This window comes from Protopterus annectens, chromosome 12.part0, assembly GCF_019279795.1.
Source record: "Protopterus annectens isolate FY-2018-M chromosome 12.part0, PAN1.0, whole genome shotgun sequence".
NCBI classification, from domain to species: domain Eukaryota; kingdom Metazoa; phylum Chordata; order Ceratodontiformes; family Protopteridae; genus Protopterus; species Protopterus annectens.
Genome location: NC_056746.1, coordinates 59,038,274 through 59,057,634, shown reverse-complemented (window position 1 = coordinate 59,057,634; position 19,361 = coordinate 59,038,274). Strand labels below are relative to the sequence as shown.

The 19,361-nt window shown below is 37.2% G+C and overlaps 1 protein-coding gene across 11 annotated transcripts in view; it reads left to right on the top strand.

The window, feature by feature from the left end:
- RBFOX1 (RNA binding fox-1 homolog 1) overlaps positions 1-19,361 on the top strand; it is a 1,735,725-nt gene that overhangs the window by 1,401,447 nt on the left and 314,917 nt on the right. For all 11 annotated transcript variants that reach the window (XM_044089088.1, XM_044089084.1, XM_044089091.1 and 8 more), the window contains one exon: positions 6,310-6,363. In XM_044089088.1, the coding sequence (XP_043945023.1) occupies positions 6,310-6,363 (54 nt within the window). The remainder of the gene's footprint in view (positions 1-6,309; positions 6,364-19,361) is intronic.

The following is a 19,361-nucleotide window of genomic DNA, read 5'->3' as shown; positions in this document are numbered from 1 at the left end:
TACATGAACTACAGAGTGAACTGGCACCTCCCCTGTGTGCCCTGTTCAATCATAGCCTGAGCTCAAGCTTTGTCCCTACCAAATGGCACACTGCTACAGTCATCCCTCTCTACAAAGCAGGAGCGACTACAGACCCTGGGAACACTCTCCCTATTAGCCTGATGTGTCTGATATGCAAAGCTATGGAATGCAGCATCATCATCATGGACCAAATAAACAAGAATGTAGGGAATCTCCAAACTCTCGATCCCACACAGTTTGGTTTTTTGAAGTGTAGATCATGCCTGCTCAACTTGGTCAACTTCTTCAAGTCAGTCACCAGAGCTGTAGATGAAGGCAAGGTGGTTCATACAATCTACCTTGATCTGGCCAAGGCCTTTGATGCCATTCCCCACTCAGGAATCATAGGAAAAACTCACTAAGCTAGACATCCACTCCTATATCACTAGGTGGGTTGCAAACTGGCTCACAGGTCAAACCCACAGTGTGAAAGTAGCTGACTCCAAGTCAGACTGCTAACAAGTCATGAGTGGAGTCCCACAGGGTTCGGTCCTGGGTCTTCTTCTGTTTGGTATCTACTTCTCTGAAGTCCAGGCTGACACAAAGGGACTCTGGCTGACACAATTTACAGATGATTGCAAGTTGGAAGCTATTATTAACTCCCCAAGTGATGTTGACATCCTACAGAAAGGCCTCATTGAGATCAGCGACTGATGTCAGAGCCATGGCCTTAAGCTCAATGCCAAAAGTGGGAAAGACCCATTTCCCATGAATTACCCCATCGATGGTAGTCCATTGAATACTGAAGGCATTATAAAAGATCTGGGAACACAGATTGACAGCAACCTCTCTTTTGACCACCACATTGCCACTGTGGTCAGAAAGTCCTTCTATGTCATACATCTCACTATTAAGGGTTTTGCATCCAGGAAGAAAGAGGTCATTGTCTCCCTCTACTCTTCCCTCATTAGCCCAATCATTGAGTACAATGCCCCATTTGGCATGTACCTGACTAAACACCTGCAACAAGTGGAGAAGCTGCAAAAATACCTCACAAAGACAACCCTAGCCCTCAAACATTTGTCCTATATGGACAGACTAAAAAAACTCCAAATATTCTCTGTCTCATATTGCCTACTTACAGGTGATCTCTGCTTGACTTACAAAGCCATGTCTGACCCAGCTCTGTTAGAAATGCTACAGCTGAAGAAATCCCAATCCCTCCACACCAAACACTCCAGAGACCTCAACCTCATTACCACAATCAACAGAACATGCTGGAATCGACTTCCCATGCATGTCAAGCAGAGCATGTCACTGACCCTCTTCAAGAAAAATTGTGATGATTGGATAGGAAATAGAAAATTCACCCCAGGGATCACTCCAGTGGCTTTACTTGACAGAGGCACTGGGAACTAAGGTCGGGTGGCACGATGCCAGGGTAATCCTATGGGCTAGCCTTGTCAAGGCTCCAGGGCCATTAGCCTAGTACACACCTATGATCCTATAAACCTATTAAAGCTGTTTTATTCCCCCAGAACACCTTGGGAATTCTCCCATAGTTTAACGGTATCCCCCGGAACACCTTGGGAATTCTCCCATAGCTTAATGGTATCCCCCAGAAAACCATGGGAATTCTCCCATAGCTTAATGGTATCCCCCGGAACACCTTGGGAATTCTCCCATAGCTTCATCATCTTCTTTCGGCTGTTCGCATTAGGGGTCACCACAGCAGATCACCTGTTTTCATTTCTTCCTGTCCTCTTCATCTTGCTCTGTCACACCAAATACTTGCATGTCTTCTCTCACCACATCCATAAAACTTATCTTAGGTCTTCCTCTTTTCCTGTTACCTGGTAGCTCCATCCTTAGCATCTTTTCCCCAATATACTCAGCATCCCTCTTCAGCACATGTCCAAACCAATGTAATCTTGCCTCTCTGGCTTTGTCTCTAAACCTTCCAACCTGGGCTGACCCTCTAATATACTTATTCCTAATCCTGTCCACCCTCGTCACACCCAGTGCAAATCTTAACATCTTTAACTCTGCCACATCCAGCTCAAACTCCTGCCTTTTTGTCAATTCCACTGTCGCCAATCCATATAACATAGCTGGTCTCACTACTCTCTTGTAGACCTTCCCTTTCACTCTTACAGGTACTCGTCTGTCACAAATCACTCCTGACACACTTCTCCACCCACTACATTCTGCCTGTACTCTCTTCTTCACCTCTCTTCCACACTCACCGTTACTCTGAACTATTGACCCCAAGTATTTAAATTCATCCACCTTCGCCACCTCTACTCCTTGCATCCTCACCATTCCTTTATCCTCCCTCTCATTCACACACATATATTCTATCTTAGTCCTGCTGACCTTCATTCTTCTTCTCTCTAGACCATATCTCTATCTCTGCAGGGTCTCCTCCACCTGTTCCCTACTCTCACTACAGATCACAATGTCATCTGCAAACATCATAGTCCACGGGAACTCCTATCTGATCTTGTCTGTCAACCTGTCCATCACCATTGCAAATAAGAAAGGGCTCAGAGCTGATCCTTGATGTAACCCCACCTTCACCTTAAATGCATCTGTCACTCCCACTGCAGACCCCACCACTGTCACACTACCCTCGTACATATCCTGTACCACTCTTACATACTTCTCTGACACTCCTGACTTCCTCATACAATACAAATAAAGAAAGTTCAAATTTAGTTAGCTTCCACCGATCCTTATACTTCCGAACAACAAAAAGAAAACCAAACAGGTAGAAAAACGCTCACTTTATTAAGTAACAAACAAAGCTTTCGGGAATGTCCCTTCTTCAGTGTTAATGTTAAATGAATTAAAACATTATTATATAATAATTTTTCAATAACCCACATGACACAGCCACCCAATGTATAAACAAGCATTATACAATGACCCCCCATTAATATTTAAAAAAATGTGCATGCTGATTGGTCAGCTTGCACATTGTAAATCAATTATAGTAATGGAAAAAGGTCTGGTCACTGGGACTTTTTCCATTACTATAACTCTTTTTTTTTTTTTACAGCAACGGAGAACACAAGATCTCCGTTGCTTCACACTGTTTTTAACATAGCAAGACAGTTTGTAAAAAAGCAACGGAGATCTTGCTTTCTCCGTTGCTTTTTACAAACTGTTTCACTATGTTAAATGGGTTTAACATAGAGAGACAGCTTTAAAAAAAGAAACGGCTCCGTTGCTTTTTTTAAAGCTGTCTCGCTATGTTAAACCCATTTAACATAGCGAAACAGTTTGTAAAAAGCAATGGAGATCTTGCTTTCTCCATTGCTTTTGTCCACAACTCTGATGTACTGTGTAGGCATACGCATGCGCAGTACACCAGAACTGCCGCAGAATACCAGACAGCTGCAGAAGGGCAGCAAGGAGGCATTATACAATGCCATTATTTAAGAAAATTAATTATTTTTTTTCTTAAATAATATCATTGTATAATAGCAATAACCCACGCCTGGGTGTGTGTAATGCCGGATTTACTCACAGTTGGCTTTGTTTGGTCACTCGGGCTTTGCCCTTGTGACCAAACCACAAATTATTATTAAGAATACAAGCACTTCTAAAAGGCAAAGTATTTTCAAAGCGTAAAATGCATATATATTATATTCATTCTTATAAAGAAGAATTTTTACTGAAAAAAAAAAAACATAAAATCAATCAACTAATACATTTCTAGTAACATATACATAGTTTAATTAAATAATATATAGAAATATATATATGTGCATATACATACTTAATATAAACACAGATAATAGAATATCTAACTATCTGTATTGCTTTTGTCTGAAATCCAGCATTGGTTTAAGTGTTATTCTATTATTCACATATTAGAAAGTTAGGAACATATGGTGTATTAAAAGAAAACTTTTTAGCAGATATTTTATGTCAATAAGTATGAAGCATAAACATTATTATTAATATGTTTTCAACTTGTTTTTTATATATTTTTTATATATTATTTAGTTAAACTATGTATATTTTACTAGAAATGTGCTAGTTGATTGATTTTATGTTTTTTTTTTTTGAGAAAAAATTCTTCTTTATAAGAATGAATATAATATATAAGCATTTTACGCTTTGAAAATACTGAGCCTTTTAGAAGTGCTTGTATTCTTAATAATGTTCGTTTATACATTGGGTAGCTGTGTCATGTGGGTTATTGAAAAATTATTATATAATAATGTTTTAATTCATTTAACATTAACACTGAAGAAGGGACATTCCTGAAAGCTTTGTTTGTTACATAATAAAGTGAGCATTTTTCTACCTGTTCGGTTTCATCATACAATACCACAACTCCTCTCTAGGCACCCTGTCATATGCTTTCTCTAAGTCTACAAAAACACAATGCAACTCCTTCTGACATTCTCTGTACTTCTCCATCAACACTCTCATCGCATCTGTAGTGCTCTTTCCCAGCATGAAATCATACTGCTTATCACTAATCATCATGTCCCTTCTTAACCTAGCTTCCATTACTCTTTCCCATAACTTCATGCTGTGACTGATCAATTTAATCCCTCTGTAGTTACTACAGCTCTGCATGTCACCCTTATTCTTAACAATCGGTACCAAAACACTTTTTCTCCATTCCTCAGACATCCTCTCACTTTTCAAGATTTCATTACACAATCTGGTTAAAAACTCCACTGCCATTTCACCTAAACACCTCCATGCTTCCATAGGTATGTAATCTGGGCCAATAGCCTTTCCATTCATCATTCTCTTCATAGCTATCCTTACTTCCTCCTTGCTAATCCATTGTACTTCATGATTCACTATCCCCACATCATCCAACCTTCTCTCCCTCTCATTCTCTTCATTCATCAACCCCTCAAAGTACTCTTTCCATCTCCTCAACACACTTTCCTCACTTGTGGGTATGTTTCCCTCATTATCCTTTATCACCTTTACCTGCTGCACATCTTTCCTAGCTCAGTCCCTCTGTCTAGCCAATCGGTATGTGTCCTTTTCTCCCTCCTTAGTGTCCAACCTTTCATACAACTCTTCATATGTCTTATCCTTAGCCTTCACCACCTCTCTCTTTGCCATGCACCTCATCTCCTTATACTCCTGTCTACTTTCTTCATCTCTCTGACAATCCCACTTCTTCTTTGCCAACCTTTTTGTCTGTATACTCTCCTGTGCTTCCTCATTCCACCACCATGTGTCCTTGTCGTCCTTCCTCTGTCCAGATGTGATACCGAGCACCTTTCTAGCCGTCTCCCTGACTAGCTTTGCTGTAGTTACCCAGCTATTTGGTAACTCTTCACTGCCACCCAGTGCCTGTCTTAACTCATCCCTGAACTCCACCTCACAATTACCCTTTTTCAATTTCCACCATTTGATCCTTGGTGCTGCCCTCACACTCCTCCTCCTCTTCTTGATCACCAACGTCATCCTACAAACCACCATCCTATGCTGCCTAACTACACTTTCTCCGGTCACCACTTTACAGTCTCTGATCTCCTTCAAACTGGCCCTCCTACATAAGATATAATCCACCTGTGTGCATCTTCCTCCACTCTTGTATGTCACCCTATGCTCCTCCCTCTTGTTAAAATACGTATTCACCACAGCCATGTCCATCCCTTTCTCCCATAGCTTAATGGTATCATTTTGGTGCTCATTTGAATAGAAAAATCTTCATCTATGTTCAATGAAGTGTTCAAATGTGGATGGGACAAAACGAGGGAAATAGTGATAAAAAGAGAGAGAGAGTTTATTTAGTTATTTATTTATTTAGTTAGTCAGTTAGTTTTCTTAACTCCTTAAATGTACATGTCCTGGAATGTTGGAGCAATGTCATTTTATTAAAGCACATCACATGAATTTACTATTACTAAAGATGAATTAGTGCTTGACTGTTACTGTAATGCTAGTAAATGTAGCAGGTTACATTTAGAAACTGAGCTCATAAATAGAGAACTATACCAATGCTTCTTGCTAACACCAGATGTTTAATACATCTCTGCATTTAGATCATCCTTAATGTTGTCACAATGCTGCATTTTTATAATTGTTAACATTTACAAAATGATTACAAGAACAAATAAATAACGTGTGTTATTGAGAAATAAAAAGCTAACGACCCTTTATTGTTTGACTCCTTATAAAACTCCTTTCATGAAGCTTGGAAATAATAACATATTATGTTTTAAGCAAATATCTACACTGAGTGATGAACTGTTTTGTATGTATTATTATAGTTATCAGAAAATATATTACATTTGAAATCTGCATTATGTCTGTTTTTAGGCTGGAAGTTGAATCCAGTTGTGGGTGCAGTGTATACACCAGAATTTTATGCAGGTAAAAACAAGTAACTTATGATATAAAATGTCTTTGGGATTGTTTGAAGTATCTTGAATTTTCTGCATGCAAAATAAAAGTTTATCCCTTTAAACACATTCTTGATCTTCTGCTTTTATCCAGACAAGGCCAGCAGTCATTCAAATGTATAATATTAGTTTTCCAAATCACCTAGACTGTATTGCCTAGACACATTTAAAGTTCATAATGCATAATCAGCATCCTTATTTTTGTTAAGTTTAATGTCTAACTCTATTTAATATTCTTGTAATTTTTTAACAGTACTGCAAAAATGTTGGATAGTAGTATATCCATTCAATTATTCTTCATTAGTAGAAACGTACATGCGTTTCTTCCATCTTGTGACACATAAACATATTTCTGACACGTGGTGGGTGCAGTGGAGTTTGTGCCACCAGCAAACAATTATGTCTTTGAGATTCAATGGAATTAGTTTCACCAAATGACTCTCAATGTATGTGCATTCACCAAGACTGCTGACATGAGGCAACATGTATGTATATTGCCCTATGGTGGCTAATATTATTGTTGAATCACCATGGGGCATCATCCATGTTCTTCTTGCTTGTGAATGCCTCAGCACACATACTATGAAGTTTACAGTTATCATGTCCATATCCCTGGTCCTGTCAATTTCAGCATGTTGACATGAGGGTGACAAGAACCACAACTCCTGCCCTCAAGGCTGAGATAGCAACACTTCCCATGTAGCCATTACATCATTCACAGAATTATTTTCGTTCTGGTGGCATTAATCAAGCTCTCATCATTTGGGTCTCAGTCAAGGCTTTATTTCTGCACACCAGAGAGGCAGAGGCAATGATCACCCATTAATGTCTCCATAGCACGAAGGTCACATCTTACTACACTGAGCATTGGGTTGTGAGCCTTCTGTTATGTGTGATCAGTAAGATTCAATGAGCTTAATTCTTGTGATCCAGTACTTCATATTCTCACAGCATATTTCACCTGTCTTTCTTATATAGTCATTTGTGACAACCGTTGTATAGGACCACTGGATAATTTTGAAAAATAAATGCTCCATCATTCTTGTGGACCAAAAGACCAAGCTCAATCTTCATGTGACAAACTTAGAAAAATGAATTTAACTAGAGCAGGTTAAGCAGCTTTAGAATTGCACACAAAGAACATTCTCATAGACATGCATTCTGATATGGCATCCACATTACATTCTAATGGAAATTGTGAATTAGTGAAATGCAAATACACTGAAAATGTTCAGCCAAAAGCATTTTGGTGAAAGCAGAGCCCTTATACTCAACTGCTGTGCAACCATGGAGTAGGTATATTCAAATTCATGCATGGAGTTGGGGGGGGGGGGTGCATGGACAGTTCCCCATTTCCAACAGACTTTTTTCAACTTCTGTCAAAAGTGCTTTTAGGTAGATGTCTACACTGATTTGTATTCAGTTGAAACTAGTCTATCCAGATGAATCGTGCCACATAATGAGAAATTATTGCATCACATCTACATCTATGTGTTCCAAATAGTATTACACACAGAAAGAGACAGAGAGAGATCATTGTATATTGTTTTATTTATGTGAGTGAGTGACATGCTAATCATTTAACTTATATTCATAATGTTGGATATCAGTTAGGATTTTCAAATTAAATTTTAATACACTTTGTAATATAAGAAAGCGTAACAGTTTTTTGTACCGGGACAACCATCTGTACATGGCATTCTTTAATTACCCATGCTTTCACTTGTGTTATATATTGCCTTATGTCTCCTTTTTCATTTTCATTTGACTTCATTGTTTGCCTCTTGATTTGCTAATGTAAAATCTCAGTATTTTATTACTCTCCCAGTGAATAGCATAGTGTTTTCACTTGTCAGTTTGTTCAGGGTTATACTTCTTAGCCAAGCCTGGAATAGTTTAATATCATTAATGGCATGATTCTATTTATTTATTTAGTCATGTAAATTAATTAAGTTATGTATTTTTTATTTGCTTTTTCAGCCATGTCCTATGCCAATGGAATGACATACATAGTTATATGTTCATACAAATGTGCAGTTTTTTTTCAGTTCAATATTGTAATTACAATAGTTAGAGAATTAAGAATTCATATGATGATTGCTATATTGGCAAAGGATATAGTGGTCGATTAGGGGTCTATGTTTACCCATCGAACAAAATGATCACTAAATGGCTACTCAATGAACATTTTATATTGAACATCCATTTTATGGAACAGTCCTGTCATCGTAAAGAAAATCATCAAACTGTAACAGTTGGCCAACAACAAGGAAATAGCATGTACTATGTGTATACTTTACACTAAATGTGCTGATATTATTAATATAGATTTGCAGTAATATCTTCATTGTAAAACTAGTTTATTAAAGTAGTATTTTGAAACAGTACATTTACTTTGTTTTATTGCAGACAAAGTTTATTATACAATTTTAATGTATGTCAGAAATGCATATCATTAGGTATGATTGTTCCATATAAACGTGCTATATAAGAGCTGTAACCAGCCATGGTGGGGGGTTGCACCCCCAATATGTGGGGCTATGCCCACCACACCCCCTCTAACTATATATAGCAACTCCAAGATCACACTGCAGTGGGGAAAAGGGCAAATTAATGAAACATTTTGTTTAGTTTACATTATGCAGAGAGATATTTCTTTGTTGTTGGGTAACTATTACACTTTGATGACTTTATTTACGATGATATGACAGTTCGATAAAACAGAAGTCTGATGCTTAGTGTTCATTCAGTAGCCATTTGATGAATTTTTCATTCGATCAATAAGCATAGACCTGTTGATTACTGTTAATCATGACATTTGTTTGTAGGCTTAAGCAAAGTTCTTCCATCTGAATGTTTCAGTACTTCATAGGAAATAATCATCCCTACATTAAACTTTCAGACATTGTTTTCATCCTTGCTGGCTGCTCAGCTGGTCACAACTCACTGAGGGACCACCTGACAGCATAACTAGGCAATGATACAGTCTGCAATCACTGTTTTCTATAGGAAATCAGTGCTGGTGGTCTGTACATGGTTGCTGGCAGAGTTTTTTTTCTTTGGAAGGTCTCACTTGTTAGTGTTTCTGTGGCTGTGGAGCTGGTATTTATATGTTTTGGGGGGAATTACCTTCCTGTGCAAAACTGTTACATTTAAATATTTTATAGGCTTGAATTGTTGAGTAATTTTGCTTGGCAAGTTAGTTTCTTAGGGATTTAAAATACATCCCTTCTTGCTCCTGCTGCACTATAGTTATGCAGTGCCTTGCAAAAAAGCCTCTCTAAATACTGCCTGCTGGAGTATTTGATTTGTTGATATGTTACTTCATTAATGCTGAGCTGTCATTTACTTCTGTTGTAATGTTAATTCTTGTACATTTAACCAGTCTGGATTTAACGTTAACAATTTGGTTTTGATCATTCATACTTGCTTAGGTTTATAGGTTCATAGGTAGATACTAGGCAATTGGCCCTAGGGCCTATATAAGCCTAGCCAAAAAATGTACCCTGGCTTTCGCCACCCAAGAAAACGATTTTCCTGTGCCCCTGTCGAGCAGAGTCACAGATGTGATCCCTGGGGTGAATTTCCCATTTTGCTAAACATTTTATTACATTTACAACATTTTGTTACATTTACACAGTGTGTGCAACTTTAATATTAAATTAGAAAAATATGAGGATGCAAACATGAATAACCTACAGGATACCTACTTCAAACACTGCATTTCTCAAAGACAAGACCAAATCCTTATTACAAAACATATTATCTAGCTGGGCATGTCACTTTTTCCTTTCAATAAGGAAAACTGAATTATCAATAAATGACACAGTCATACAGTTGATATGCAATTAACAACACTTCCTGAGTTATGAAAATATAGGAAGCTTCCTACTAATTGTCTTACTACACAGGGCAGGTAGAGTTAACATATTTTGTAAATTAAAATCAATATTTTCCATTTCTCTTCCAGGTAATTTTCCTAATTTAGTGGACTTTTTGCCAGCATTTATTTTGCCTTTTAATTATAAAATGGCAGGTTATTGATTTTGGCATATAACCTGCTAAAGTTCTGTGTGGCTTTTTATTACCAATGCACTGAATGCATTTTCACCTCTTAATGAGAATCTTTAATTATCACAAGAACGATATCAATTTTCTATCATAAATTATGACATTCTGCTCACGGCACTAGGATATAGGGGCATGTATATGTGAAGTTCATGTTCTGTTTGTTAGTTTTAAGTGATGCCTGCAACAAGAAAACGTCTGTAGCACATACATACAAAATATGTACTACGTGCAGTAAGACTGTATAGAAGAAGAAAAAAAAGAAACAAAGCAAGAAAGTGGAAACGCAGATGTCTGAGCCATATAGGATCTTGATTTGTTGCTCTTGTGCTACATGAGTGCAAATGTATTCTTGCATTTAAAATTCCCAAGGTCCACATCACAGCCATGTATGGAAGATTATGATCATTGTTACATTGTTTAAGTATATATTTCTTATAATTATTTTCTAGCATTTCTTTTAGTAAATAATGAGAAAAATCTAGAGAACCATGAAGGAAATTAACAGATAAAACATGAGATTCCTATAAAGTCATTTCAGACAGGGTCATATGATCCTACTTTATTTACAGTAACTGCATGATTTAAATAATGGCTAATAACCACTATTACACTAAGCAAACTCCGTGTAAATCCTGTCTTTTGAGATGACATGATAAAAATGAAAAGTTGCATTATGATGCTTTCAGTGCACTGCCATGCAGTTGTCAACAAAGTTATGGACATCCCTGCAGTCTTTGTGTTTTCAAGATATTAAACTATTGTTCTTTTAAATATGGTTTACATTTTGGCCATTAGAAAAATATACCATTAAAAAGATCCCTGTCTGTCCAATACATTGTCCCATTGAGACTTTAAAAGCAAATAAATAATGGTATAGATATATAAGTAACTATATACCATGCACACAAATACACAGACACACACACACACGTGCACACACACACACACACACACACACACACACACACACACACACACACACACACACACACACACACACACACACATTCCTCTCTCTCTCTCTCTCTCTCTATATATATATATATATATATATATATATATATATATATATATATATATATATATATATATATATATATATATATATATATATATATATATATTATCTATCTAAGTTTCTACCTATCTATACACACACACACACACACACACACACACACACACACACACACACACACACACACACACACACACACACACACACACACACACACACACACACACACACACACACACACACACACACAAACACACACACATTTACATACAAGTAACTAGTCAAATATATTCCTTTTATTCAGAACAGAGTGATTTCATTCCTTGTCTTTAACGGAACTTCATCAGAATGATTCTGATTAGCCAGTGTGTTTTGTTTTTATAGTGGTTTTGATTCACGCTGATTTGAAGTTACTTTAGTGGTTAAATAACAAAAACAAAGTGGTGAGCATGGCTCGCTCTGCATCGTAGATGGATAAAGTTCTGAGTAGGCCCAGATGAACTGTGTTTGCATAACGAAGCAGGAAGAATGAAGAGGATGGAGAAGTAGCAGGGAATGATATTAGTTGGGTTGCTCATCTTGTTTGGAAGGAGGGAGGATTACCTTGCTGCTAGACTGAAAAAGCATAAGAATATATCTGGTAGCAGTCGTGCTGCTGGGAGAGTCTGTGCTGAGTGGGTCCACAATGACTTACACAGATGTGTATAATAGCTGCTTCAGGCAATGATATATAGCAGACATTATGGACACCAGAGAGAGGATTAGGTGAAGTCCAGGAAGGACGAACATATCTGCAGTACAAGGAAGACTTAGCCTACACTCAAGCCTCATCTTTCATGGGCTCGTGAGTCTTTAGCCTGAGTCATAAAATGAGTGGATTGTATGGCTTGCATTCTTGTATGGGAAACAATGGTCCTAGCTTTCAACCCCCACTGTTGAAGGAAATTGGCAAATTAGTGTCAAGAAGGGGATCTGTTAATTGGGTTCATGGGGTGTACTGATAAGAAGGAAAGCCTCTGGTAGCAATTATCGAATATTTAAACCATGTTATAACACTATAATGGCCGGCCTTAGGCATAGGCCAACTAGGTGGCCGCCTAGGGCGCCACTCTACTAGGGGTGCTTTTCCAGTATTTATTTGGTGTAGGTAGACTAGGATGGGGGCACCAGATGGTGTGGTGTGGGGCGCCATGAAGCTCTTTTGCCTAGGGCACCAGTTGACCTAAGGCCGCTCCACACTACAAGTTGGAGTTCTTAAATTTTGTTTCCCCATTATAGTTTAAATAATATGAATCTTTGTTAGGTAAGTACATTTTGCAGTTCTGATTTCTTTATTTACTGTGTGTTTTCAAGTCACTGTGAACATGCCACAGTGCTCTGCTCTCCACTCATTAATGAACAATGTTGGTATTCTTTACAAGGTGTTAGGCACTGATTTTTTTTTCTAAAATTAATAACACTAAATTCATACTACTGACAGTGATGGGTATGTCTCAGAATAGTACTAAAATGTATCTTTACCAGTGATAAGGTGCTTTACTGGAAAAGTGTTTCTTTTATCTATCATAGTAATTTGATGAGCACTTATACCATTCTGTTGGAAAGGCCAGTGATTGATTTTGGCAAATGCAGAATCATTTAATGGTGAAAAAATGTGCTATATCCTTCATCTTCACAACTTAGATAAGAAGCTGATTTGCAGAATGCAGAATGAAAATTTAAGTCATAAACAACTGCTATGTTGATGGATTCCAAATTCTGACCATTTGCTTAAAATTCATTAGGAACTAGAAAACCCTTTTAAAATAACTATCTAACAACACACACACACACACACACACACACACACACACACACACACACACACACACACACACACACACACACACACACACACACACACACCAATGGCACAAACGAAAGCACTACAAATATTTTCATTTTGTTCTGTTTATCCTACCAGTTTGATGAATTAATGTCCAGCTACACAACAATCATGCTTGCTCATATAACAGTGCTAGTCACAACCCAGCGAAACTGTCATCCCTTCTGAACCATTAGGGTTAAGCCCAAGTCATTAAACAACAACATGATGGGTAAACCAGAATGAGCAATGTGCTTTTCACTGATTAGTGTTCTCATATAGCAGACATTTTTTTAAATGATAAATATTTATACCCATTTTTAATGAGTGAGTTGTATAATTGGACCAGTTGTTTCAGGCACCCTGTTGCACTGAAATGATGTGTGGCCAGCATACTGTTCATACATACATTTATGGAAGCATTTACACATACGAAATACACCAAGTGGCACTTCTGATGTGACAACAATGATGCAACCTTTTAGTTGTTTCCTAAGGTCTCTACCAGAATGCTGTAATAAATGCTATATATAATAACCTTGATGTACTGACATATAGGTGCTTAATTCATTTTGATTCTTTTAGGAAATGCTATAGGACTCTAAATGGTATTAAATTAACTTAAACATTTCAGCTCAGATTAATAGATCGTTTATGCAGTTAAATGAACTAATTCTCCACTAAAGAAAAAAAGTCTTTATCCAGTCACGTTATGATTGCTATTTTTAAATGTGATCACTGTATATCTGTGAGTGTAGATTTACTACTGAAATTTTGGGGATCAGCATATCAAGAAAAAATATTCAGAAACAATCACACCAATTGCTAGCAACATTGTGTCATACAAAGCTGTAAAACCTTGAATAGCAAACCTTACTAAGGCTGTGGACCAGAATTAAGAGCTACCGTGGGACCTGCAGGGGACAGGTCAGTCAAGTGATGTTTTATGCAATAAAAGCTACCATGGGCCTTGCAAGCAGCAGGTCTGTCTGAGTGATATTGTGGGCAGTAAGAGTTACCATGGCCCCTGCAGGCAATAGGTCTGTCTGAGTGATATTGTGGGCAGTAAGAGGTACCATGGGCCCTGCAGGGGGTCAGGTCTATCTGAGTGATATCATGAGCTCTGATGTTGCACCCTATTAGTGAAATCCTTCCTGCATATCGTGTGTCAAAAGTGATGGTCCCCAAGAATTCCTAAATAGTTATGCTGACTATCTGTTGATCTGTCTATCTTTTTATCTATATATTCTTTCACTGTAGTACAACTATATGTATATACACACACACACACACACACACACACGCACACACACACGCACACACACGTACACATATGCTCATATACATATGCATGTATGAGCACTTGCATGCAGGTACATGTACAAATATGCATACATCGTGATATGCATGAGCATACACAGTGATTTTGTATGGACTGTTTGTTCTCAAATATTCTCAGTTTCCTTACAGTAGGAGACATTGCATCACAGAACAGCTCATATACAGCACAAGGAGTACAGCCGTTTGAAGTATGGACAATAAGAAGTTGATGAATGAAATTCCACATCTGGATGTGTAATGTAGAGCACTGCATAAGCTGTATGCTATTTTCCCATGTGCATTAACAAAATACAGCTGCCTAGGTGGTAGAGCTAGGCTGTTTAAGTAATTTATGTCTAAATAACCCAGATTACTATGGCTTGCTACCTCAGTGGCTCATTGTAAACACAACATCTCCATTGTTTCTACATTTTATGATGCATTTCCCTACGTGATTAATGATTGCAACAATGTGTTACTTAATTTTCTAAATAACATTTTATTTACTAGAGTTTGACTTTGTATTTATTCAATTCCCTGCTGAAATGATGGTACTTGAATTGCCAAGTGCTAACATAGTGAAAAAATCTTGACCAACACTTGTGGGGGGGGGGGCAAATTCCCCCACCCCAAACTTATATTTACTAAGTCTTACATTACCCTGTCTTGGAGAAAATGGGCAATTATTTAAAATGACTATCTCAAACTTAATATATGGAAGTCCATTTTTTGGGCCATGCAGTCTCTGCCTTACAGAACTCACAATAGCAATTCCTGACATTTCAAATGACGACCAAGCTGGATACTTTGTTCATCAATGTATTATTCCTCTAGAATTTTAAGGTTCATTCCCTTTTCTTGTGTTGTCTTACTGTTTTTTTTCCTGGAGTTTAAAACTGGAAATGCACAAGACTATCGTTGTATTCACTGGATAAGACATTTATTTGCGTGCAAGAACTGGTATCTGACATGTTTGTTAGAAAGTGAAGACCTATGGTTTTCCAGATACTGATTTACACTCAGTTTGTTTTCTGCTTACTGATCAAAGGCTGGTACTGGTCATGTGATACTGGTAAGAAATGCCACTCTGACTTCTTCCACACCCTGCGACAGTAGTTTGCTGCTCCTTTTGTTTTCTGAGGGCCAGGTTGTGGCATTTATTCATCAAACTTAGTTTAGTATCCTTCCATGTTTTTTTTTTTTTTTCTGAATATCTTGCTTTAGCAAATCATAAGGCAGCTGTAATTAAAACAAGAGAATCTGATCACTACTGAAATCAGATCTGGTTGCCAACAACTGAAGTACACGTCTGAAGAGGATACTGCAAAAAAAAACATTTTTTTTTACAATGCATAATATATCAAACTATTTATTTATTTATTTATATTTGTTGACCGGGAGTGTCAGGAAATAATTTTATTAAAATGTACACCTATACGTCATTATGTAATTCATTTCCAAAATACATAAATGCAAATGTCATTTACTAAATGAGGATGGTAATGTTTCTATATTCTGAGAAGTTTATTGCCTACTTCTATTCATGCAGTTACACGGGTTATTCATATGGAAAACACTGATATACTGTACAATGGAAGTCTCTAGTTATGTCCTTTTTCATACTTAGGCATTTTGTCATGTATTTATAACTATATGCAAATTTCATTATAATGCACCACAAGGCAATCTAAATAAAATAACTCTGTCTAAGCCTTTTGAGTAAATAACCGATGAAGATGCTGAGTTCCATTTCTATTGGCTTTATTAAATTTTCATGAACTAATATTTCTGCATTAATGGCTTTCAAACATTATCTAGAAGTCAGAAGAACACATTAACTTCTATTAGGGTTGTTAGTTTGTAAGTGCTCCTACAATATGCATGAAATTGTCTTTCTTTTATCTTTGTGCATTCCAAGAAAGATTATTCAGCTGTATCCTTCACAATGAGTACTAACCGCTATTAATTATTAAAATGTTTGAAATAAAGTCATGTTCAAGTAGATTTACTGAATTTATGAAACAGCTTACCAAATCTTTGCAAAACTTAAGTTTTGAGTAGCACAAGAAACAATTCAATATATTATCAGATAAATCACATATTTCTTCTTTTCTTTATCTATAAGGATATGTGAGACAAGAAAAAAAACAATAAAAAAGAAAGGATGTTGATAGAAAGTTTTTACTTTCTTTGCTTTATGTAGACCTCAGATTACAGAATATTCAATGTTTCTTTGTAGCCCAGCAATATAACCCTAAAAGTTATGACACTCAGATAGTTAACCCAGTAGCCTCACTATCTTTCTGAGTGACTTGAGTCAAAGAAATGACTTTATTCAAGGAAAATGCATCCTCATATTTCCTGTGCTTGAGACTAGATTTGAGAAACTACGTAACAAGAGAGCATTTTTCCAAATCCCTCTATATCGATATTTTCTATTTTACTATCCATGGTTATTTTTATGAGCAGTGTAGCTGTGAGAATATAAAGCCAAACAGGTTAACATACACACAAGAACCTGCAATAAAATATGATAGCATACAGTCTGGAAAACAGTTCAAAACATACTGACAATCGTTCAGATGGAAGTAGTTAAGGTAATACAAATACTCTGTTAGTGGTTCATGTAAACCATTCTAATGTTCATACAGCAACATTCTCTCCTATATTGTTTTCAACTGGTCTATATTTGAACCACAAAGAGTCAGTTTAGAGAACGGCTTTCACATTGAAAATGCCGTTCGTCGAACTCACTTTTTTTGGGGGCTGCACCCCCCACACCTCCTGCTAATTATGTATACCAACTCCACAATCGCACTACAGTGACAAAAGGGCAAATTTACTGATCTTCACTGTACCGCAATTTCAATATAACGATTCGTTGAACAGCATCTTCGATGTAAAATGCCATTCGCTGAACTGAGCTTTTGTGGTTCTAATATAGACCCGTTTTCAAATAAAAGGCATGAATCCCTTGGATTAAGATTCATTTTGCAGTGGATGGGATTGCTGTATCATTTTATGGTACTTCTTTTGCATTAATGCAAGTCAGAAAACAGGTTGTTGCAGTGTGAAATTATGATAATGCTACATTTTCCAAAACTGAAGCAATTTAACAAACTGTAGCCTGATAAAACACTTTCTCCCTAAGTGTGTTGACGTTGCAAGGCACTCTCTATCATCTGTGTTAAGTAGTGGTGAATACAAAAGAAAGTATCAAACAGTTTTTGCAGATATACAAATGATTTTTAGCCAACAGCACCTCTGAGAAATCTAGATGCAAACCCAAACTACTTTACAGTCACTTAGAATGGAATAGAGTTGTGGACCATTGCCACCAGGGTATGAGCATTGACAAGATTTCATCACAATCTCTCATTCAAACGTACTGAGGGCACATCTTGGAAGGCTAATTCCCCCATGCTAACTCTGTGTAACGTACTGGTGCATTGTAGTGTCAGTCTTATTACAGTTACACAAATCCCGCATAATGTCATTCCATAACATACAATACAAATAAAACACATTATGAATAAATACACTATTCTTAACAGTAGAGAAACCCCTTAATATTCCATTTAAAAAAGGTGCAGTGTGGAGTGAGGTGTCACAGATTTTTTGGCATGCCTTTCAATAACTGTGCAACATAACACTGACAGTGCATTGGAGCAGCAGTGCCATGTATTACTAACTTCAGCTGACTGGGGTTTTCTGCAATGTGGCATTTGCAGAACATAAAAAGATACTCTTTTCACAGTTCTAATACTATCTGCAAAACTCCTACATCACAAAGTTCCTGACATATACATAACAGAATAAGAATAAGGCATTTGCCATGATCAAGAGGGTATCTCCCATGATAGAGAGAGAGAGAGTGAGAGCGAGAGAGAGAGAGAGAGAGGAAGTAAAGAAGGTGTCTCTTTCCATACTTAGTAACACAAAAAGAATAGAAAGAGAGAGAGAGAGAGAAAACAAAAGGCAACATTCACATCCACAACCGTCTTTTTTCCCATCCCATTCTCCACATGTTGTCAGGGTGTCACTTCAGTAGTGACCATCAATCTGGAGCCAAGTTTCACTACCAGCCAACCTGTTTGTTTGTTTGTGTCTTTCGGCATTTCCCGGTTAGGGGTTGCCACAGTGGAACTCCGATCCGGTAATGATTGGCAGTTGATTTTTTACGTACTGGCTTTCCAGGCCTGACGCACAACCCTCAACAAAGGTAGACCCATTCACGCATGTCTCCACACAGAAGATGCTCTAGCTGAGAACCGAACTGGGCAGCTATACATTAAAAATACCATTTATCTATCTGCTTATTGGGAAAACCTTACTTCTGTCTGCTGACATCCACTGCCCGTGACAGTACTCCAAGCCATAAAATACTATGAGGTCATTTATTCATATATACATGGAAACTGATGTCCATAGTTAAAAACTCCAGTTAGCATTAGATGCCCATTCAAAGCAAGTTTGAGTGCCATAAATAGGCATATACATTATTTCTACCATATGTGTACCCATGTATACTTACCTTACCCACAAATGAAAGTCTGAAAACTTTTCATCTTCTCAGATCATGTAGGGATGTATTCACATCTTCTCTCACAATCTCATTTGTTAGATTTACTATGTTAAACTCAGGGCAGTTCCTTTCTCCAAGTGTAAACTATTTTCGAATCCACCTCAGTGTATT